The sequence below is a fragment of the Phoxinus phoxinus genome, assembly GCF_949152265.1.
Source record: "Phoxinus phoxinus genome assembly, chromosome: 7".
In the NCBI taxonomy this organism is placed as follows: Eukaryota; Metazoa; Chordata; class Actinopteri; order Cypriniformes; family Leuciscidae; genus Phoxinus; species Phoxinus phoxinus.
In genome coordinates this window covers 11,400,313-11,425,180 of record NC_136882.1, presented here as the reverse complement: position 1 = coordinate 11,425,180, position 24,868 = coordinate 11,400,313, and the positions used below count along the sequence as shown (strand labels likewise).

Sequence of the window (24,868 nt, the reverse complement as noted above, 5' to 3'; positions counted from 1 at the left end):
ATAAAGCAAAATAATGCCAGTGTTTATGAGGCAGGGGGTTACTGTTCCGGTTTTGTGTAGCTTTGCTGTTGTTGTGACATTTATTGCTTCTTTCTTCTGCCAACTGCATGCGAGTATCAACAAACAACGTGAACCCATTCTTGCAGTGTAAAGGCAACTATTTGGTTGATTCGGTATAAGAAATAAATTACCAGTAATAGTTTGGCATGCAAATAGATGTAGAAAAGAAGAACAACCATAATTCAGTATTCAGTGAACATTATATAAAAGAAATAAGAAAAAAGAAAACAACAAAAAATCAGACAGCACACCTATAAGTATGGTCACTTTTACCTTTGCTCAGCGAAATTTCGCAGGTGAAAGAATGCAGGACCAGATGTAACAAAATACGGTGAATGATGCAGAAATAATAACAACAAAACCAACTCTAAATAACTGCTTTCTAAAAGCCTCTGACCATTTTATAATTATATAAGTGTAGTGTTGTACAAAACGGACAAAGATACCAACGGAATGAGTGTCTCTCTTTACTTTATTTCTAAGTTGAATAATTGAACCAGATGCAAAATTTGCATGAACAAATTTCTTTGCCACCAGATGTCCATAAGCCGAAATTCTGCATCGTTCCGATTCCCATTCAAAGGACTGGATTTTGCTTGTGAAATTTCGCAGAGCAACGATATAATGCGACCACACCTTTAAAGTTTCTTCTGTATTGTGACATATTTCACTGAAACAGCTTCTCGAATGAGAAAAAGGTAGGGCAGAATTTATTTATTTTTGTTCATCAGGAATTAACTGGGTTATTGTCATTTTGGTGCACACGTGATCTGAAAATAGATGTTTTTACATTATAGATATTGGGCCCCATCATACACCCGGCGCAATGCAGCGGCAGACGCGACGCAAGTTTTTCTAGCTAGTTTCAGCCCACCGCAGTTATCATTTTCACGTCAGGCGCCACGTTGTTGAAATAGCAAATGCATTTGCACCCATCTGTGCGCCCATGGGCTGCTGGTCTGAAAACGAGGTGTGTTCGGGGGAATTGTTGGCGCGTTGCTATTTTGAGACAACTGAAAAAGACTGCGCTGTATTTGTTTTGTTATTTAAAGAGCACGTTAGTAATGTGCGCCTAAAGGCGGGTCCACAACGCACGTCACACTTTGTCCCGTAGATGGTCTGCTCATGCGCTTTAACCTTATGCACGAGCAGATACGTTTCCTCGCTAGAGAAGCGTCAGTTTTTCTGCTTACAAATTCCACCATTTAAATAGCGAATCCGCCATGCCGCGAGCGCAACTGGCTTTTAAAGGAATGGGAGATGAGACTTATTGAGTTCACTTCTGAGTTTATTGCACGTTTCACCCAAAACACACCCATTACTCAAGAGAATAGGGACGACCCTTTTAGACCATGCGCCGGGTGCGCCAACCATTTTTTCCGTTGTTAAACTAGCAAAAGTGGATTCAGACTTAAGTGCACTTGCGTCGTGCGCTTTATGCGCTTAGATCATTAAAATAGGGCCCTATGAGATTATGGTGACTTTAAGACTGCAACCATCTTCAACATTTTGTATGTTTATCAATTCAGGCTGAATTAATTGCAGAAGTTTGATATTGTGGGTTAGGATGTTAGAAAAAGCCCTAACTTTGCACTGTAAAAATAATGATGCTGGTGCTTGGGAGGTCCAGTGGAAAAAATAGCATATTCCGTCACAGAGGTTGTTGATTTGAATCTAAACGATAGGAAGCTAAGGTTGTCAAGAAACGTAATTTGCTGGGTTTCAAGATGGATAGGTCTATTATGAATGACCTAATCAGTTACCTAAAGCTATAGTCCTACAGGGCAGCTCATGCAGGTTAATCTAAGAGAAATAGTGTGGGCCTCCATTAAATGTCCTTCCTGATACCTCTGCCAGTGTGAAAAATGGTAGCATATGGACAATTGGCTTGCTGTAACTCGGGAGCAAAGGATATTATTAAAAACCTTCGTCGTTACTGGGTTTTTGTGGGTTGTCTGACATTTAAAAATAAATACCACAGCAAAACTTTATTTTTATTGTTTTTATTTTTACTATATTTTTAAGGAATGGGTATTAAATGCCTGGAAAGATTCTGAATACTAGCAATACTGAAGAATAGATATACAGTATATAAGATATATACTCACAGTGGCCGTTGCCAAAGGGCAGCCTCTTTTCATCTGGATGTTTGGACTTGCTGTATCTACACAACCTGTCAATTAAAGTGATGAAAAGCGTTAATTATTCTTAACAGCTTTAATTGGAACATTTTTCTTCTCTAAACTATGTACAAAGAAACTAAAACCTGAACAGACAAAAGTCAGAGCCAGGAACAACTTGACTGTTTTGCTTTGCTATGAGGCATGACAGTGTTCTGGGGTCTTATAATAAGCCATAGATTCAGTGCAGCGCAGTCTGCCAAAATCAGCCACTCCGCATGACATGACACTTGACTCTCAGGGTGCCCGTTACATTCGGCAAAGCAGGGGCAGGGGACAAAAAAAAACAAAGCTTCTGCCAAGTGAATCGTCTACAACTATTTATAGGCAGCAGACATGAAGGGGCACACATTTTCATACTTCATATCTGAAGGGGGGAGATCAAGGGTCCTGGGGAGAGACTTGAGACAGCAAAGTGACAGCTTCGAGATGGGCACACTTAAAGCCCTGCGTGACTGTGGTTTGAGTGACAGACAGACCTGCTAATCACAATGTAGAGCACTACAGTGAGGAGGATGATGGCCACAGCGGAGGAGATAGCGATCAGCACTACCTGACTGTTCTCACTGGAGATGGAAAAGGCTGGGGGAGAAAAAGAGAGAGAGAGAGAGAGAAAGGGAGATTTTTATGTACACATTGGACATAGTATGTAGCTTTTCAAGGGCTTTCTTTGCTGCTCAAGGTCAAATGTAACATTTCATTAGATTGTTTTTCTATATTTGATCAAAATAATGACATTATCTGCCACTAACCCTTGAACCCACTGTCCTCAGATCATAACTGAATACTTCATACTGAAATGTAAAAGATAGTCTATATAGGCCTACCCTTGTGAGCGAAATTTTATAGAATGTGCACTTGTAGGGTATTTCAAATCTTAAAAGCATATTTTTTTAAAACTGCACAAGCAGATCATTTAATATTAATGAAATACAAGCCAATTTAAGTGTATGCTTAAAGATAGTACACTTTCATGTTTTTTTGTAACAATTTGTAACAATTATGTACACTTTTAAACATTCTAAATAAACGAAATTGTGCTGAATGTCAGCTTGCTTATTTTGCTCAAGATAAGGATTTATTGTTTCCACATGTCATGCAAATAAGAAACTCTGCTTCTAAGCACAGGTCAAGAGCTGCCGTTGCAACCACACAAGCTTGCGATGATGTTTGTGAATGTTTGTTATAACTATGTTTTCTGGAAACACGGACTCGTTGAACGATGCTGGTAACGACAGAACTTGCAACCATAGTTAGCTAACGGTGCTTTTGGGAAACACACACCAGAACATTCAGCCGCGCACTTTAACCAAATTTCAACAATGAAATTACATATACAGATGTAATAGATTTTAACTAGCACAATAAACTTTTTTTATTTAACTCCAATTAACATGCAATTAAGTGTCTAAAACCATTACATTCAGAACGTACTTAAGTATATATATTTTTTGAAAGTATTATTTCTGTATTTACTCTTTTTAGTGAATGTAAATTTTAAGCAATTGCGTGCATATTTTTGTGTGCAATTTTTATAGGTAATTTTCCATATTTGAAGTAGATGTAGCTACAGTAAACCAACAGAAAAACACAACTGTTTCTGCATTTAAATACACATGTGAAAAATACTAGGGCTGTTTTCGACTAAGGATTTTCATAGTCGAATCTGATTCGTTAGATTTTGCCATAGTCGACTGATAGTCGAACCTTTTTTTTTTTTTTTAGATAGCAGCTAGATTTTTTCCATTTCAAACAAAAGAGCTAAAAAACACATATCACACATATATCATAACATTTCATAAACATGAGGAGCAATATGAGAGAGAAATTTGGTGATCGTTGTTTAGGTAGGCTACATTAAACCACGTAAAGCTTTTTAACGCACATGAGAACCGCGTGGAGTCAACTCACAGCCGCTCCGCAGCCCTGCTGAAAATGTGAAGCAGAAGCGCTTAATATCAGATAACGTCCATAATAATTGGACTCCGGGTTCGATTTTTTTTACCATTTTCAGTGGTTATGAGGAGCAATATGAGAGGGAAATTTGGTAATCGTTGTTTAGGTACATTAAACCACGTAAAGCTTTTTAACGCACATGAGAACCGTGTGGAGTCAACCCACAGCCGCTCCGCAGCCCTGCTGAAAATGTGAAGCAGATTTTTGAATACATTTTTATTTATTTACATTAGTAAGCTACAGGACATCGTCTTTCAAAACATGACCTGCGCGAAAGCGAAAAAATAAATAAAATTGTACCCAGCCCTTCTGAAAATGCGAATGCGTCTCTGTCCCCAGCACATTTCAAACCAAACTGACGCCCATGTATTCGACTATGAGGTTCATAGTCGAATCAGACCTCTCCGAATCGAATCGTCGAATCCTCGACTATTAGAAGTCAGCCCTAAAAAATACAGTTATTTTGTCAGCTCCATAAACACCGTCTGTTTTCCTTCAGGAGATGACAGTAAGTTTGAAACAATCCTGTATTCTGAATCCATCCTTAAGCAAAGTTGAATGCAATATTTTAAATATTTATCATAAACGTGACATGAGAGCACGTTTTTTTTTTGTTTTTTTGTATTGGATGGTGTTGACACCTATTGAGTGATGACAAAGAAAAAATCATTTTGTGAGAGAATGGAAGCAGCAGGAGGTTGCATGCTGATGTAAATCAATACCTCTGAACATACGGAACAAATTAATCCAAAATTGGTCCTAGGAAAATGAACCTTGTTCTTTTTTAGATCTGTAGCTTTTTTTTCCCCAGTACTCAATAATCGAGTTATCAGATTAATTCATAAATCAATGTTGAGAAATAAACTTCCACCAATCATTTAACATTTATGATGCTATTCATTTTCAACTAATGATTATTTAACACAAAATATACACATTTATCTCTTTCATTATGGAATATCTGGTGACTGAGACACAATTTATTTAGACCTTTTCTGCACGAGTTATGATCTCAATTGTGCCACTGTGTATATTTCGCACCAGCTATATGTGTAGAGGCGCCTATAGATCTCTGATCATGCCCAGAAACCTGTGGAGAGCCACTCACAGTATCATTTCATTACATGAGTGTGCATTGATTTCCTATAAATGTTTCATTAGATAAAAAGGCCTTCAGCAATGCTGCTCAACAATATAGGGTTTACAAGTGTTTAATAGTGTCTCAGACAACAGCTGCCAGCCATCACGGGACAAAAGATGCAGCATGTGTCGTTTTAACCAAGTGCTTTACTGTGTGAATGACTTGCTAGACAGTGTGTGAGATGAGAAACCAAGAGAATTGTGACTATTGTCTATATTGTTCTTTGTTCTGCACAGCTGTGAATGGATTGAATAGATCCGGCGTGGTGACTGGGGGAATGTGACTGTAAATAGAGAACAGTATGATAGGAAGTAAGTAAATGCTTACAGTCTGGGCTGGTCTCAAACTCAAACTTGCGACTGGTCCCGCCGTAACCGGCAGCGGTGCGCGCTCTGATCTGCAGCAGGTACGTGGTGTCGGGTTTTAGGCCGTTCAGTGTGACGTTTGTGCCCTTCGACCTCAGGATGGTGTAACTGGTTTCTTGTTCCTGCTGTAGGAAATAAACCAAGAGGAAAACAGAAAGGAGATACATTAGTTTGAGCATAGCATAAAACATCTGAGCAACTTTTGCCTGCAATAATAATGCTAGATTAATGAATGAGGTTGACTTAAATGTAAATTTTATAATATTCTTGGTTATTATAATGTATAATAGCAAGTTGAAGTGCTTTTCACAACATATTTTACTTCATAATCCCATATTCTGGTCAGATGTTTGGGGTCGGCAAGGGTTTTTAATGTTTTTGATAGAAGCCTCTATGCTCACCAAGGCTGTATTTGTTTGATCAGAAATACACTGTAAAACTTTTTTTTTTAAGTAAGGGGTTAGGGAAAAAAATATATATATTATTGGGTATATTTTGCAAGAATACAATACTATTTCAGTCATTCTACTTAAAAATCCAATGTGTCACTTGCCCTTGCTTTCTGAAATAACTCAATTGTCTTTAGTCAATTGTCAGTAAAAATAGTAATATTGTGAAATATTATTGCAATTTAAATTAACTGTTTTCTATTTGAATAGATTTTAAAATGTAATATATAAAGTTGATTTTCAGCAACCATTACTCGAGTCAGTCACATGTTATTTTTGTAATGTCGTGCTGCTTACACTCTAAAAAATGCTGGGTTGTTTCAACCCAATTTTGGGTCAAATATGGACAAACCCCAAACGTTGAGTTAAAAATGTAATTTAAAAATTTAACCCAATGGCAGGGTTTGTCTAGCCTGACTACGTCAGACTTCCTACTTCCGCTAATTTCATTTAGCTCCTGTATTCAGTCTGAGATAGCGGCCTATCTTTCAGTTTTCCACCGGCCTTCAGACGGCCGGGCCAATCAACGAACAGAGGGCGGGCTGAGAGCCGTGACGTAGACGCTAAGCGCCGAGTTTACTCTGTCAAAAATAAGTTTAGAGGCCGTGATTGTACCGTGGATGCGTAGATTAACGACGCATAATCTGCAAAAGTCGTTTACAGCCAAGTTCAAGTTTAAAATCATTGGTTACCCGTAAGCCAATCAGATAAGTTTAGTTAGGACGTATGTTATGCGCCTGTACCGCCGCATCGAACCACAGACATCATGCATCGGCTTACGGGTAACCAATGATTTTAAACTTCAGACAAGCTCCCCCTAGCGAGAGAGAAAACACTTATCTATTATGCCATTCCAGACTCTGTCTACGAAGCAAAGTGAAGTAGCAGAGTCTGGTATTACCAGGCTAGGGTTTGTCCATATTTGACCCAAAATTGGATTGAAACAACCCAGCATTTTTTAGAGTGTAATATTCTTTTAAGGATTATTTCATGAACAGAAAGTTCAAAAGAACAGCATTCATTTTAAATAGAAAACTTGTATAACTTTATCAATGTCTTTACTGTCACCTTTGATCAACTGTCACTAGTCTTTATCCAAAGGAATTTGAATTGATTTAGTGGGCGTTGATTGAAGCTTAAGAATTTTTAAAAGAAGATTTAAATGTGTTTAAATTTATTCCATGTTTACCACCTACACTGAAAACAGCTGCCTGGGACTGTTACTAATATGGATTGACTTGCCTTAAAGGGACTTAAGAGCAACTCAAGGCCACTTTCGGAGATCCTTGTCTTAAACAGTAATAATGAGCATTTGAAGTAAATCATATCTCATTAGAGACATACAAAGACCATCTGACCATACGAGCGGACAGGAAAGGGACGTTTCTGGACGGGAAAAGGCATGCCCATCGGGAGCATCTAAGGCTAACTGGGACAGTGCCAGCTCATCTTAATATACTGCCACCTTCAGTTCACATTTTTATGGCTTTCCTATAGATTTCTGTGGTACGTTGATCCTCTCTACAAGCAAAAAAAAAAAAAAAAACCCAACTGATTTATGGGGCGTCTTTACTTTCAAACCATTGTTTCCAGATGTTTCTCTGACTGGAAAAAGAGGCAGGAGTGGAATGAGAAAGAGCGGAGGTTTCAGTTGTTTATTGTAGGAGTCCAGAAAAAGGGGAAAAACATCCCGCAAACAGAGAGATCACTCATTTGCCGGCATTATCCAGCACATTCATCCATGTAACTTATCAGTCTTCAGCCATAGCTAGTGTTATGGCAAAACTTCAAAAGTTCGTTTGCGTTTTGCTCCATCGTTGACCTCTAAGAATAGCTCGCTTGTCCACACTGTAGATATTGAATTTCCCCACGCTGAAGTAATTAATGGCAAATGAGATTTGAGAGCATCTTTTCGAGGGTCGGTAAACATGTAACAGATCAAGCTCTATTGGGTTTCATGTCTAGACTACACATGCTAATAAGATTCTTGATGCGATAAGTTATGGACCATAATTGTCAGACGTCACTATAGATGAGAGATGTACTGTAGTGTACAGTTACATACGCAGGCTTTCTTTGAATATCCTCTGCTTATCCACTAATCAGAAACAAATCAAACAGCAATAATCGCCACATTTATAACAATGTGAGAAACAAGAAACAAGGCTTTTAAAATGCTAAAAACAGATGTAAAATGGATTACACTACCAATTGATCAAAAGTGACGTTAAAGACTTTTGCATTGTTATAAAAGATTTAAAAAACATTAAGCATAAAAATATGATAAAATGATTTCTGAAGGATCATGTGAGAGTAAATGACACGCAAAAAAATATAACATCTAAATGTACATTTTAATAAAAAATATATTACAACTGAAAACATCTGTTTTAAATTCTAATAACATTTCACAATATTATAGTGTTTACTATTTTGTTCAAATAAATGCAGCCTTTGTGAACATGAGACCCCAAACCAAAGAAAAAGGAAGCGTTTTTATTTTGAGAAGTTATGATTAATGTTAATAGAATGTTGGCATACAAATTAATTGTGGAATTATAACTATGTATCATATATATATATACAATATACAATTATATGTAGATTATTAGTAATAATATAGTATTTTATTTTATTTTTTAACAACAGGCCAAGCCACTCAAAATATTTGGCTAAAATGTTGAAATCATGACCTCAAATGTATTTAACATTTCTAAAGCCTAAGAAATATAATAAGCAAAAACAAACATGCACGCACAATATGCGTCCTAACGGCTTAAATACACATTTCACCACATAAGTAATAATATTTGACGTTGACCAGACTTATACAAATCAAAACCAGACCGCCGGTTTAGTTTGAACATGTTACTTAGAACATTCAAAACAAATGAAAAGCCATATTTTATCAGGATTGCATGGTTTTTATTCACATGTCTTTTCACAAAGAGCCAGTACGTGCAGCAATGGTGCAGTTAGATCATAGATGGTCTTGTACTTGGCTTTACATCTGTCAGCGCGGCTGAGCTTTGGATCTTTTGCGATGTGATAATGTTGATATTACAGAAACATCCCAACTCTACTGTAAATCCTATCTGTTTAGCAACCATGGCAATGTCAGGACGGAAATAGAACTTTTTAAATCTTAAGTCAAAGTTTGTATAATACAGCCACAGAAGCAATATTTTGCTATTTCGGCTCCTCTCACAGCACCTTTTGAATGAAGAACTAATCCAAGACAGCTTTTCTGGGGTCCCCGGAGAGCCTGTAAGTGTCAGTAGTGGACATTTGTTTGTAAAAAGTGATTTCATCTGTATATCTAGCAGTTTTATAAATGCGGTAGGACGTCTACTGACACAACCCATGATGGAAAGAAACATCCATATGATGTAGCGGGACTCTAGTGGAAACCCATTGACTAATGCAAACATCACATTTGATCTGGATCTGACGACAATCATTCCTACTTCTTTTCCCCAACGCAGCACAGAAACCATTTCAAATCTTTGGACTTTGAATGCAAAGCCACAAATGGAGCGCATCAGGTTTTATGGTTTTGAGGAGGCCTCGGATATAAATTCACTCTGCCACGGAAGACGAAACCAATACCTTGTGTCATATTGTATGCGTCTCTGTTCGAGTCATAAATCTTTTCACAGGGTGTCACCGTTCACTGCTCACGACATCATGTGATCAGCTGGAAATCATATACAGGTGTGTCTAAATTTTCACTGCAAAAAATATATTCTTACCATATGTCCTAGACCCGCATCAGCCACCTCCCAGCTCTGGGGTTTGACAAGGCGTGCAATTGTTACTTTTCGACAAGTGCGCTATTGGTGGAATTTAATATGCTTGTCATGTTCTACTTTGACAGTCTAAATATTGCAATCTGGGGCTTAGCCTTCCTCTCCTCTAAAGAAGAAATTCTGTAAATATGAAATGGCTTTTCCAAAGCACTCCTTCCATCTAAGTTTGACGAGAAATAAACATTCTCAAATACACGGTGAGATCAATACGATAAACGGACCAAAAAAAAATAAAATTCATAAATGTGCACCGTTTCACTTGCTTGAAGAACATTGCAAACGCAGATTCGTGAGTGTTGCCAAAAAGACGAGAGCGACCGGGATGCTGTAACGTCAGGGAAACATGAGCCAGAGCGCTCAAGTATTTAGAGATGCTTGAATTGTAAGGCTCTTTCCTCTTTCATAGCTTTGTTAATTTGATATATACACACAAAGAGCAGAGTATTTCCCCTCTGGCATATAATCAAAAAGAGATTTACTTTAAGTGAAGCAACATGGACCTCTTGGACCTCCGGATTGGACCTCTTGCTTTCTCACAGGAGCTGCATCACTCCGGTTACCATGCATCCCGATGCCTTTTTGAGAATCCATTAAGCGCAGTTTGTTTGATTTTGCGCTATACAACATTATGCAGTGTAAACATCATGGTGTTTTTGAACTCTGCCCGTTGATGCCACATTTTTCTTTGAAAAGTCACTTAGCGAATCTGGCTCTCTTTTATGAGGTTTGCGGCCAGTGCGTCAGTGAATCCGGTAAGAAGATTTGGGGCCCCCTTTCCTTCTCAGTGTGTGTTTTGTGAGGGTGAAGGTGGCTTGTTATCCTCTGCCAGCCTAGATCAAGGGGCACCAAGGGTCTTACAGAGGGTGTCCCTGGCTTTTCCACATGGCAGCACCAGTTGTGTAGGATTTGGGCGACTCCAGCTATGCCTGATGAAGCAATGCCTCACAAGGTTGTGTAATTAACAGGAATCAATGGAGAGAAGGACTAGATTTTATTGTGAACGGGGAACACTGTGCCACCCAGGGTCAAATGAGACATGGAGGATTTCAGGAGCCCCCCGAGTGTACCTGTGCCAGACGGGGAAAATAGCCCACGATGAGCTGCCTTTTGCTTGCAAATAAGGGGATTAGGGCCAAGCGAACGCATTTCTACAGGTAGAGATTTGGGCCTCACTGATCTCACAGAAAGACACATCAGAAAGGTCCTCACTAGGAAGCACAGGGTTCAATGAATCTAACAAACACTCCTTTTTCACCAGCAGATGGAAAACCAATATCAGCATATTTGGATTTATTGTAAATGATGAACACATTCTGAGTGTGTAACTCGGCTCAAGAGAGTTGAGCTGCTATCCTCAAAAGGTCAACTCATAAAGTTTCCACGTGAAACATGCAGGCCTAACTTTCTTGAAGCAATTCAAACTGTTTCTATGACTAACTTATTAGCTCATTCTGCAGAAGCTTAGGTTACATAACGGTTGTTTTTTTTTGTTCAGCGCTTATGTTCATACCGTAAATCTAAGGCCGTAATAATATTCCCTGTTTGGAAATAAATCCCCAGTTAACTCTGAGAGCCCTGTCAAAATAACTTAACAGATAATGCTTACTGTAAGATATCCTTTCATTATGACTGGGGGATATTTTGAATATTCACAATATAGTATCGTTCAAAAGTTTAAGTCAGTGAGATAGAGGAAAAAAATATTTTTATTCAGTAAGGACACATTAAATTCATCAGAAGTAACAGTAAAGACTTTCATATTGTAATAAAAACTATTTTATTTCAAATTATTGCTGATCATTTGAACGTTAATATTTATATGATAGTATTTCACAATATTACTGTTTTTCCTGTATTTGTATCTAATATATTTTAAAAAAATCTTACCAACCCCACACTTTTGAAGAGTAGTCCTCATTTTGCCGCAATATAAAATGAAGCAACTATTATGTAAATGTTTGGGTCATTACGTTTCATAAAAAGCATGTGTTTGCATGAATCAGTTTAAACTGTATATATTCAATAAACTTGTGTCAACACATAACATTTTAATAATTAAACAAAATCTTAAACATGCATATTTAAAAATTTAAAAAATTTTGGGTTGAAAAAATATATATATATTTGAAATCAGCCACCTCAAAGTAAATACATAAATCTCAAAAGATATATTATAAATTGTCAGAAGGCTGATAAATATCTAGATATAATTTTTCTTTTTGCTATATCACTCAGCCCTTGGAGAGTGGAAAGCACAGACTGAAATGAGCTGCTTGTCTACAATATTGGCATGAGCTTTCAATTTTGAACTTGTAAGACCTTTTTGTCATGATGAAGATGAACCATGTCTTAGAGACAACCAAATCCTGTCTACAATTTCACTATGTGCGTCTCTGTGTGGTCATACAGTCGAGCCATTTATCCACAAAGCTACGGAATGTTTTTTCTGCGGGAAGAATACTGGATGGTTGCCATTGGAGACTGTTCTAGGGCTTTCTTTCACACCCTCAGATCCCCTGCCAGTTCGGGATAGGAGTCTCCCACAATGTCAGGGCCCAGTTAAGTTCCAAACCCAGAGTCGCGCTTTCTTTACAGCGAGGGAGACGTTACCCACTTCACCTAGGAGCAAAAGACATCACAAGATCTGACAGCATGAAAGAGTCCTCTGAAAACTGACCCTAAAAGAGCAGCGCTACAACAATACTAACCCTCAATCAAGACTACGGCTCATTAATCATATGGCATCTGTAGGAAACCAGCGGAAGGGCCGACCGGAGTGGGTTGTGACAGGAGAGGAGAGCTTGTGTTAAGGCTTTTTTTTTTTTTAAGATGGGCAAGTAGGGGCTTGTAGCCCACAAGGGCTTTAATGGGCAGGTGGTGTTTAGATCAGTGTCTCCAGTGTTACAAGACTAAAGCCGAGATCATCTGGCACTTTCACAGATTGTTAAGCAGGCTTAAAATGAACTGACCTGACCTGGTCAGTGAGTACTAAGCAATGTTTCCTCTAAAACTGCCTGTGCACTTCCCGCACAGACTCAAAGAATATTTGTGAAGAAGGCAGACTCGAAACAAACCTAATAGGTAGTCATAAATAAAACGGGCTTTTTTTATTTCTTTTTTATCCATCTGCATGTTCATATTCGTTGATTTTGAATTAACTGTAGCTATGAGAAATTAAGTGCATAAATACACAATGCTGATTAATTGTAAGCTCACAGAGGCCAAGCATTATTATTATAATTAATATAATTACTATAATTTGACTACTGTTTAAGTAATATAATGTGTAGACTGCATGATACAAGTTGAGTGGATCTAGACTGGTTTTATTATTACTTTTTATATATGTATATTTAATTTTATTATTATTAACAACAACCATAATAATACATATTATTATTATTATTATTGATATAATTAAAACAGCTATATTATAAATAATCTTATTTCTGTGTTTTAGTTTTGGAATAACAAGTCTAATTTATAAATTAACTACGTACGCTTTAGATCGTTTTTAAAATATTCAATTTGTAAGTGATATTTTTATACAGAATATATAGTAGTTTATTAAAACTTATCTTTGGCAAGATTTTTGCCAAACGCTAAAAGTGTGTGTAGTTTTTTTCTGGAACAGATGAGCGTGAATATGGGAACGTTTTATTACGTTGGAGTTTGTACATATCATCGCAGTTGAAATGTCCGGTGAGTGGTGCTTAAGATTAATGCTCCATTTTAAAATAACGTACACCTTAAACTAAACCCTAAACCTACCCGATAGTGTTAACAAAAGCAAATGTGACATAAAAACGTAATCGTAACCATGCCATTTTAGCTTGTTTTTAAACTGTTGTTTTAGAGCTATTTTGCTGGACTTGTCTTGTACGTATTTTGCGTTTTGCAAAAATCTTGCCACATGTAGGTTTTTTCCAATGAGCCTTTGTTGGATATTATACATTATGTTTTTATAGCAGTGGCGAGGCTACATAAAGGCCAGGGTGGCACTGGATCCACTCAGATTGACGGGCTGGTCCACCAAATCAAATGAGACACAAAATACATTTTTTTGTGGGAAAGGAGAAGAAAAAAAATCGCTTAAATACATGAATTTATCGGACGTCACTTCCGAAACTTTGGAGCCTGCATGTGGCCGCTGGTCAAGCATGCAAAACAACGTACATGTCTGTGATTGGCTACATTGCTCCAAACTGCAAAACATGTTGTAAATAGAAAACATTTGACGCTTTTCAGAACGCAAACACAGAAATGCAGGGGATCGCTTGCCAAATCACCAATATGCTATATTACAGAGAAAACTGATCCTAGACCAGCAGTTATGGCCAGATTTTCCCTCTAAAAGCCATCAGAAGCAGCAGAAGGCAGATGTTTGAGTAATTCAATTCCACGCTAGTCTCAAGTCCTGCCCAGCCTTTCATACGCTCCACCTATGATTACTTATCTTTGTTTAATGTTCTTATTCGGTTCATTCGTTATTTTATTTATGCATTGATTTTGTTGTTTTCATGAAACTGTTGGTTGACAATAAATCACATTCAACTAATTTTAATCGTCAAATTACTTTTATCCAATGTGTTGTAAAATGATGTAATTCGAGAGGTCCACCCTATTTCATCGAGGCCCGCTCACCACTAGATTATACACAGTGAACAGTGAGCAGGTGGGTGATTCTGTTCAGGTGGCTGAAGGGTCTGTTCAACAGACATATATTTTGCTCAGCAAAATCAAAAAATAGTGAGAACATTAGTACCTGGTTAAAAAATTCATTTCAGGCGAACGTCTCTCAGCAGAGCAGACAGAATCTATTTCACCTCAAACAATCAAATTAAACCACATTCACTAATGACTTGAAATGCTCCCAGGTATATGGATGTGCACTCTGGACCAAGATTCCTAACGAGGCCAAATAAAAGAACACGATGACTTCAAATTAAAATGTTAATGCAGTGAGTGCCCACAAGCGAGTCAAAATTAAACAGCCCCCACCTTCTCATAGTATTTGACCTCGTAGTCCAAAATGATCCCGTTGGGTCTCTCTGGCTCCATCCAAGACATTGAGATGCTGTTTCTTGATGTTCGGTCCTTCCTGATGACAGTCACTGCAGATGGAGCTGCGGAGAGAGAGAGAGGGAGAGGAACACACAAAATCGAGGATTAGCTGTTTCCACTCTGTATTACAAGCACATAAAGCCATAAGGTCACAGGAAGTTCAGCTGACATTTTCATTCAACAATTTGCATCCTGTGAACTGGTTCCTGTGGACCTAATCGAGTTTACTCTCCACTGGGGGCCGGTTTCAAAGTTGGGGAAGTTAGAGGACTGAAAGACAAATTGATGCAATCGGGCAACGGTTGGTCCTTTCAAACAACGGCCACTGTTATGTCAAGTGAATACCTCAAGGTTTGAGCCATGGCTCATTACTTCAGTTTGTTTTTTTGTTTTGTTTCGTTTTTTTGATGCCAAGGACCCCCAAATGTGATGTGATACAAGTTTGAGACTTTTCTTTTTTCTTTTTTTTTTCTTTTTCTTCAAAGAAGTCTCTTACCAAGGCTACAATTATTTGATCAAAATACATCAGTAACAATGTAAAATACAGGTGAACTCGAAAAATTTGGATATCGTGCAAAAGTTAATTTCAGTAATCCAACTTCAAAGGTGAAACTAATATATTATATAGACTCATTACATGCAAAGTGAGATATTTCAAGCCTTTTATTTGTTATAATTTTGATGATTGGGGCTTACAGCTTTTTGAATTTGGGGTTTTCATAAGCTGTAAGCCTCAATCACAAAATTATAACAAATAAAGGCTTGCAATATCTCACTTTGCATGTAATGAGTCTATATAATATATTAGCTTCACCTTTTAAGTTGAATTACTGAAATAAATTAACTTGTGCACGATATTCCAATGTTTCGAGTTTCACCTGTATTATCAAAATTTATTTTGATCAATTTAATGTGTCCTTGTTAAATAACAGTATTAGAGACAGATTTACTAACAGCTTGAGTCAAACCCTCTTTAAGCGTTAAAAAAAACTACTGACAGGATGAACTAAAGACACACAGTGGAACCACACAGAATGCTTCCCGACTGAGCCTGGTTTCTCCATTCTGTCACCTGATGGAGTTTGGTTTCCTTGCCACTGTCGCCTCTGGCTTGCACTGACCCTATTGGATGAGAACTGAACTGAGCTGGACAATGACATCAATGTTTTTGTGCAGAACTGCTTTATAGATGAAATGAACTAATTTAATAATTGATGATCTTTACAAACAGAACTGAACACTGAACTGACTTTAGCTGAACAAAGACACTGTTTACTTTTAGAGCTGCTGTACAGACAATATTAACTCTGTTTGCATCATTGATTCATAACAGTATCACTGTAAACAATCTGTGTTAAAGCGCTATATAAATAAAGGTGACTTGACTACTTTTTATACGCTATTTTCCATGGACCTACTAGCACCCCCTTTCATCTCAAAGAGGGCCCACATATTCCATTTTAAAGAGACTGGATAAGTTTGTTTAAAATCATCACGTTTAATTAATCCCCACAGTTTTTGATGGTTCCACAATGAGCGTTACATTTTCAAGAGGCTATATGAGGTTTTAGCTTGTACAAACGTGTCTCAAAACTTGCGGTTTTCTCACAGAAACACCCCCTATACGAATCTGATCAGGGTAAACCAGCATAATTATTCAGAGTACCCTTGAGGCAAATTAGTCATCTACTGTAGTCATTCGTGTGACCCGTCTTTAGTCTTTTTTATTTTTTTATTATTATATTTTGCACATCTATAATTGTGCTACAGGCATCAGTCTCAAAAGTCTCCCTCCACTCTGACACTTCACATGGTCACAATCTGTGATCGTAATTCAAGTCAGAGTTTGGCCCTGCTTTCCTCCTCCCTGGCACTCGTGTTCTTTTTCAAGTTTACAGCTCTGTAATTGCGAGGCAGCAATGAGGCCATGGAGGCATCTGACTTGCCTGTGTTTTAATTTTATTAGACCACAGGAAAAAACATGTTGTTCTTTCAAATGTTCAAGCTTTCCTTGATTGTGATTATACAGTCTTGAAATGCTTCTTTTCCCTTGGAACTCATTCCCCCCGCCGTCTATTTCTCTTTGTTAATGAATCCAGATGGGCACAGTCTGTTTCAGTTTGCAGCCCCCCTACACAACCCTCTTCCCAACTGCACTCTGATAGGGGAGGTATTATTGAAGTTTTAGTGGCCACAGTTTATGGAAGCTATGATTTATAATGTCTGGACAGCAGGCTCATTTGACACTGTGTATCTTTCTCAGCGTTCACAGTGTGAACAGACTGACTTTGTCTTAAAATCAGAGAAAAAACATTGGTTCCTCCAACTGAAAGTGACAGTAAAGAGCTAAATACGGTTATATATATATCGATTTAATTGTGATTACATGGAAATTGCGATTAATCGTGCAGCCCTAATATATATATATATATATATATATATATATATATATATATATATATATATATACATATATATATATATATATATATATATATATATATATATATATTAAGGCTGCACGATTAATCGCAATTTCATGTAATTTCATTCAATTTGCCGTGTGTGCATGAGAGGGCCCTCTGGCTTTCAGATGGAGCCCAATGAATGAGCTATATATATAGAATGAATATACAATATACCGTTTTAGTTAATTTAGTTTTGTTATAGTTTTATTTTTTTATCCAAAATCACCCCCATTACCGTTATATGGAGCACTATTACAGAGGACAGCCATTTGGAGTGGTATCTGGAACCATAGTCGTTATTATAAAGTGCACTCATTCATTAATTCATAATGCAACTCAATTACAATATACATGTACAATGTACTCTCAACAGATAGCTGCTAGAGAATACCCATGTGAGCGTTGCATGAATCCTATGTCCTGCAACAAGATGGTGTCCGCAACACTTCTGACACACAGTGTCTGAATTCGCTCAGTGGTTTTTATTCAATCATTCTATATACCGTTTATTTTTGGAGTGATGTAAGGAATAGTTAAAGGAGAACTCCGGTCAATTTTAACATTGAGCTCAATTTTTAGTAAATTTGGAGTGCTGTCAATACAGAGAACAACGACAAAAATCGGTGTTGCCTACACCGTGTTATCCTCTTTTTAAAATTTACACCCTGTTGACTTGAATGGGGCAAGTTTTAAACTTAACCAGTTCTTAGTCTTATCGTCCTTGATGTGATTACAAGTGCCCAGCCATGTTGAGTGATTCCTTAAGAGTGAACACGAGTGAATCTGACTGCAGTAGATGTGAAAAATATGAATAAAAATGATGTTATATCAGCCAGCGCAAATACCTGTATTTAGTTCTTGTTTTCGGTGGAAGTCCAAAGTAGTCGATTGTCGAGTTCACGCGCGTGATCATAGTAACTAAACCTATGCGCGTGAACTCGACAATCGACTACTTTGGACTTCGACCGAAAACAGGAACTAAATACAGGTATTTGCGCTGGCTGATATAACATCATTTTTATTCATATTTTTCACATCTACTGCAGTCAGATTCACTCGTGTTCACTCTGAAGGAATCACTCAACATGGCTGGGCACTTGTATGACACATCAAATATGTTAAGAGGATAAAAGCAGGTTTAAAACTTGCCCCATTCAAGTCAATAGGGTGCAAATTTTAAAAATAGGATAACACAGTGTAGGCAACACTGATTTTTGTCGTTGTTCTCTGTATTGACAGCACTCCAAATTTACTAAAAATTGAGCTCAATGTTAAAATTGACCGGAGTTCTCCTTTAATGAGGGCATGGGTGCAACAATCCCATATAGGTCCACAGCCTCGATGTGAAGGCTCCTAAAGATCATCAATAAGATTAGTCTGCAGTCTAAGACACTGTACCTTCTTTTGACCAAATTCTGAATCACAGATTTAGCTACAATTTGCGAAAAGAAAAAAATTATAAAAGGGTGGACAAAGTGACATAAATGTTTATTATAATGTATTAAATAGTGTCACTGTAAGTATTGATAAAATAGTTGAAATAATGTGACTTGTTTTATCCAATTCTCTTTTTATTCTATTTGTTTCCCGTTTTGAGTTGTTAGCTTAGCCTCATGCTAATACCAAACTCTATTGAAAGCAATTGTGAGTTGACTCTGTTATGCGTTTCATGTGAGAAGTGCTAATTTTGCGGCAGTAGATCTTTCAACAGGGTGTTTACTAGGTTTTGGAACTGTGTATATTTCTTGGCTTTCTCCTTTTTAACAGATCACCTCCATCTTAAAGCCAAAGGAAATCATCAGTTCCCACAAACCTTCTTAGAAGAAAGCGACAGCAAAAAGAACACGGTTATGTATGTGGAACACTGCAAGGATATTCAGTTACGAAAATTGCAGAAGGGAGGGACTGCTACATTCAGCTTGAACCCACAACCTCAGAAGTGGACTGCATTCAGATCTCAGCATTTACAGGTGTGGCTGACGATTATTCTCCAGCACTTATGCTTTTGGAAACAATCCTAGTGAAGTTCTGTTGAGATCATGACATGCTGCAGAACACCGTCTCAAAATGTCCTCCACATGGCTCTGCGGATGTGAGACAGAGGCATAGCATTAATGTGGATGCCCATGTCTAAGCCATACCTCCCTTTTCTTTCTCCCTTTTCCAAAAAAAAGTCCACAAGCCAAATAGAAGACGCAACCGCAACAACGTATTTCAAGAATGCATGAATGAGTCATGGAAAACCTTCTGTAATGTCATGATCCAGATGAATACTTCCTGAGATCAGGGTCCTAAATTAGCACTTGCCAAGTGCCAAACACAAGTAAAAATTGGCGTCGGCTGTTAACATCATTAAAAAGTGCAACATTTTATGGTTTAAACGGAATTGTTGGAATGATAATCTGACACTCTCTGATGATACAGTACATGCACAATTTTAATGAAACATATACAATCTGTCTGGTCAAGTCCATTGATACTTTCTTTATGGGATTTTTATTTTATTTGACTTGATACAGAAACATACACTATTGTTCAAAATTTTGGGTTCAGTATGCTTATGTAATGTTCAGAAAGAAGTCTCTTATGCTCACCAATTCTGCATTTATTTGATAAAAAATACAGTAAAACAGTAATATTGTGACATATTACATAGAATTTAAAATAAAAATTCGGTTACACTTTATTTTAAGGTGTTATTGTTACAGTGTAATTATATATTTAAGGACTGAGTAATATTAAACAACTATGTACTTACTATAGTGTTAGGCTAGGATTAGGATTTGGTTGAGGGTTAGGTTTCCCCAGGATACTCTAATGAATAGAAAATAACCGCATTCATGTGAAATCTTTAGTAACAATTACAAGTTCTGATCAATTTAATGCATACTTGCAAGAAAAGTATAACTTTTTTTAAAGTCATACTGACCCTAAACTTCCCAATGGTAGCGTTTATAGGGAGTATTTATTGCACTAAGCCACCAAACAAAAATATGAGGTACAATCATAGACTGTAAAAAAATATGTGTCCGTGACATCACCCATAGGTTTCTGAAGAGCATTTTTGAAGCCCAAAGTGGGCGGAGCCGGCCGTCGCCATCTTGGTAGCACGTATCTCCGAGAATGGGCAAAGGCGGGATTAGCTGAGGTGACGTGACGGCTAACAGACAGCAGACTAACGGCTATTAGTGGCAGCAGGGGTAATCTACCTGTCACTCAAGTGACCACGCACTAAATTATGCAGAACTTTAAGGCTTAATATAATTTTAACAAATGAGTTATAAAAAATTCACAGTTGTCATGAAGGGCACTTTTTTTTACCAGGCTGTAAACATATTTTTTCTGCTGTAAAGTTGGGCATATTCACATGGGGGGTCTGGGATTGACTCTCTTTTGCAGCCTGTCTCTAGTGGCCAGTCGATGAATTGCAGTTTAAGTCACTTCCATGTTGGTTTCAAGAGAGAGACCGGAAGGTTGCCGCTTGGGTACAATGTCTCATTATAGTTTTGTGATTGGTGAAGTTTCACTGAGATGAAGAGAGGCCCCTACAGTATATGATCTTGTGAGTTAATTATAATTGTTTAATATTTCAGCCTGTAAGTTTATTTTTTTCTCCAGTTTACTCATCATACTACCGTACAAGGGAGTCCAAAATGAACTTTTTGGCACAGTAGTATGAAACTTGGTATTACCAAAAGTTAGGTTGCATGCTCTTGTGGCTTTGCTGAAAATCTCTGCTCTGCCCTGGCACGATTGAGAGGTCGGGTGAAGCAGCCTGTTAAGAACCCAGAACTGTCAGGTCTCAACACAAATGTTTTATAGCTCGGATGAGGTTGAGAGCCAAGCGGAGAGCACCGTCCTGACATGGAGGGCAGCTTACGTGTTCTGTCTCCCTTGGGCTGCGGAGCACATGCTGGCTCTGCTTAGATGAATTGGGCTGCGCTGACAACCCTCTGAGCCCCTCGTAAATGTGTTCTCTGCAGGCCCGATTGGCCGTTCACACATCCATCTCCTTGTTCTGGTTGTGTTTTATAGGACAGTAAAGTAAGCTGGATTACTTGTCTAAGAGCAAGAAGAACAGAGAGGGGTCACGGTCTTCCTGGGTTAGGTTTCTGAAACAGCCTGAACTCCAAAAGTGAGGTGAAAAAACAGAAAGTGAGGGTGTAGTGCAGTCTCTTTGCTCGGAAATGAATACCATTAAACTAGAGCGCATACGTGCCTAAACTATGCTTCTTTGTGTCCTTCGAAAGCAAGTGAGAATTGCGAGTGGGAGTGTGTATGTCCGATGAGATTAATAAATTGTTAGAGAGTAGGGGTGTAACGATACCCTCATGTCATGATTCGATACATATCATGATACAATACTATTGCGATCGATACTTCAAGGCATATGGTAAAAGTTTCAAGAAAAAATTACTGTTGATTAAAATGCTAAATTTGGGAGGTGTTACATTGGGTGGTGTAAATTAATAGGCTTGGACTTGATGCAGGAAACCCAATGCACAGGGCAATAGTGACACAATGTGAATAATGCACAGTGACACCAAAATAAAAATATTCATGATTCTGAAGCTGAAAATACAGAATTATTTTAGACGAATATGCTTGCACTCTGTCACTGACTAGATATATTTTAAATAATGTAGGCCACTTTTTACTGGTAACATAAGACATTATCAGGACCCACAAATATTCCCCCATTGCATTATTATACATTATATATAGTAGTGACACTGAAACTCTCAGAAAAAATTCTCACACATAAATGTTAATTTTGGGTGAAATACTGTATACACAATACATATTAATGTATTTTTGCATTGCGATATATTGTTACACCCAAGTAGAGAGTAATAAGGCCATAGAAAGCAACAGACTATGACTAACAACAAATGACAAAAACATAAAAAAATTAATGTCCATATTTAATGGCTAAGTCCATATTTACTGCCCATCAATCTGTCCTCTGAAATCCTTGTCTGAAAAAGAAAAACCTTAAATGGAGCTGTGACCTAGCAACACACACACGCACACAAACACACAGTCTCGTTTGCTATCTTTGTGGGGACTTTTTATACTGTCAAAACTGTATATTCTGTCCACTTACACTAACCAGATCTCTAAACCTACCCATCACACAAAACTTTCTGCATTTTAACATTTAAAAAAAAAAACTAATTCTGTATGATTTATAAGCTTGTGTACCCACGTGGACCTTAATTTAGGTCCTCACAATGACACACACACTTACACTTAAATCCACAATACAATCTGGTGGTTATGGTCAGGGTCATTCCAACAATGCAATACCTTTTATTACCTTATCTAATGTATGTCTTTATATATTGGATAAAATATTAAACTCATATATTTTTCAGGTGCTATATACAATAAATACTAAAAGGAAAAACGTGTTAATTAATATAAATAATGTATTATTATTAGTAATATAATTATTTCAGTATTTATTGCTTAATTTTCCCCTTCTCTAATTGAAATGTTTCAAACAAAACCCTTATTCTTAGGAATAATGTTTTTATTGATATTTCCTGTGTCCTTAATTTCACTTTCCATCCTTTTGTAACATCCCCGAAACAATTCTTAATGTTATCATCCTTCAACTAAAATTATTTGTGTGTGAAAACAACAGCTCAAACATACGTATAATTATCAACAACGTATTTGATAAATGTTGATAGTTGTAGGGATTTAGGGTTTATTGTTTACAATAAATCATTAAATCATTAGTTAATCAAAATTCTATAATGTTAAAAAAGGACAGAAAATGAGTAATGACTACTAAATGAACAATACATACTACCATTCAAACGTTTTTGAAAGAAGTTTTGCAAGAAGTCGGTAATATTGTGAAATATCATTACAATTTAAAATTTCAGTTATTTGTTTGAATATATTTTAAAATGTAATTTATTCCTTACATACATTATATATCTTTTGTAACAGCATAAAGTCTTTACTGTCTTATTTGATCAATTTAATGTGTCATTGCTGAATAAAAGTATGCATTTTTTAGTTAGTCATTCCTCATTTTCTTTAATCATTAACATTTAATGGGTTTTAATGATTTTCTGGGGTTAAAGTCTGAATCTCTGGAATACTCTTTAATACAAATAATTTAAATTATAACACAGGCTCATATTCATTCTCAAAAAGTTACAGAATTATAAAGGCACTGCATATCAGGAATAACCCACAAATACTTAAAATATTGAGGAAAACATGAATGTTCAATGACTTGAGGGTTGATGACGGTGTTTATAGTCAATACATTTAGGCCTGTAGTGCTGTATCATTCTGAAAGAAGATGCCTTTCTTCACAGATAAATCAGCATCTGCTCTATGACAGAAGATGAAAGATCTACTGAGTGAAATTGCAGTCCTCTCACAATGACAGTCAGGATTTTATGAGGTCTCGGGCAAAGTCAACTGCTCCCACTGGTAAAAGGGTGCAAAACTATCAATCCCTAGCCTTTGAACCTCTAGTAGTCCAAGTAGTCTTCTGCCTACTATTTCATGACACCAGAGCCCAAAGCCTGTAAGCTGTGGACCAAAGCCTACTCTAAATCATCCGGCAGAACCTGTACCTATCACTCCACAGACAGCACTGAACTGACAGTGGCCTGAGCCCCACAGGGCTCGAGAACAGAAACACTAGTCTTCACAAAGGAAGCTTGCGTGGAATGAGAGGCAGATGGCCTGTCGTTCAGCATCCCTCTGCTTTAGTAACCTGAGGAGTCGTGACCTTCAGTCAGCTATACTAGAGGCCAGCACCTGCAGAATGATATGCAGCTGTGATAGCGCGGGATGAGCAATTGACTTGCGGAGGCATTAAATGGTTCTTTTCTTCCTTCCAAATGGAATTTTGAGCTTTGTTGCACATCGCCGAGAGGAAATTGAATTGTCTTGTGCACACGTCTCAATCGATCTTAGGGGACCATTAAAACATTTCGCTCAATCAATGGAAATCTTTGAAGACATTTTTCTTTTAAGACATGGCTTTGAATGAAGTGTAATTCTTGAGAATATTGTGTTAATAATATCCCATTAGAAGACATGGGAAAATTAAACGGAGACTTCACGCATTCATTCGCATGTTGTTCTGAAGCTCTATGATGTTCTTTTTCCATGGAACACAAAAGGTGAATATTTTAAGAAAATCCTGGCTGATCTATTCCATAGTGAATGGGGACTGGGGCTGTAAAAAAAAATATATATTTGTGTTCTATATGTCTATATATATGCTATATACTGTAACACGTGGTGACATTTCTGCAAAAAGATATTACGTTGATTCTTGCATGTTTCGCAACACGTTTAAAGTGTCCATGGAGTGGTGATAATAGCGCGTTCAGTTT

General features: G+C 37.3%; 1 protein-coding gene across 5 annotated transcripts in view; it reads right to left on the bottom strand.

Moving 5' to 3' along the window:
- The window catches only part of epha3 (eph receptor A3), a 202,302-nt gene that overhangs the window by 31,346 nt on the left and 146,088 nt on the right, over positions 1–24,868 (bottom strand). For all 5 annotated transcript variants that reach the window (XM_079619145.1, XM_079619144.1, XM_079619146.1 and 2 more), the window contains 4 exons: positions 14,962–15,086; positions 5,665–5,827; positions 2,720–2,822; positions 2,169–2,233 (listed from right to left, as the gene is read on the bottom strand). In XM_079619145.1, coding sequence (XP_079475271.1) covers positions 2,169–2,233; positions 2,720–2,822; positions 5,665–5,827; positions 14,962–15,086 — 456 coding nt within the window. The remainder of the gene's footprint in view (positions 1–2,168; positions 2,234–2,719; positions 2,823–5,664; positions 5,828–14,961; positions 15,087–24,868) is intronic.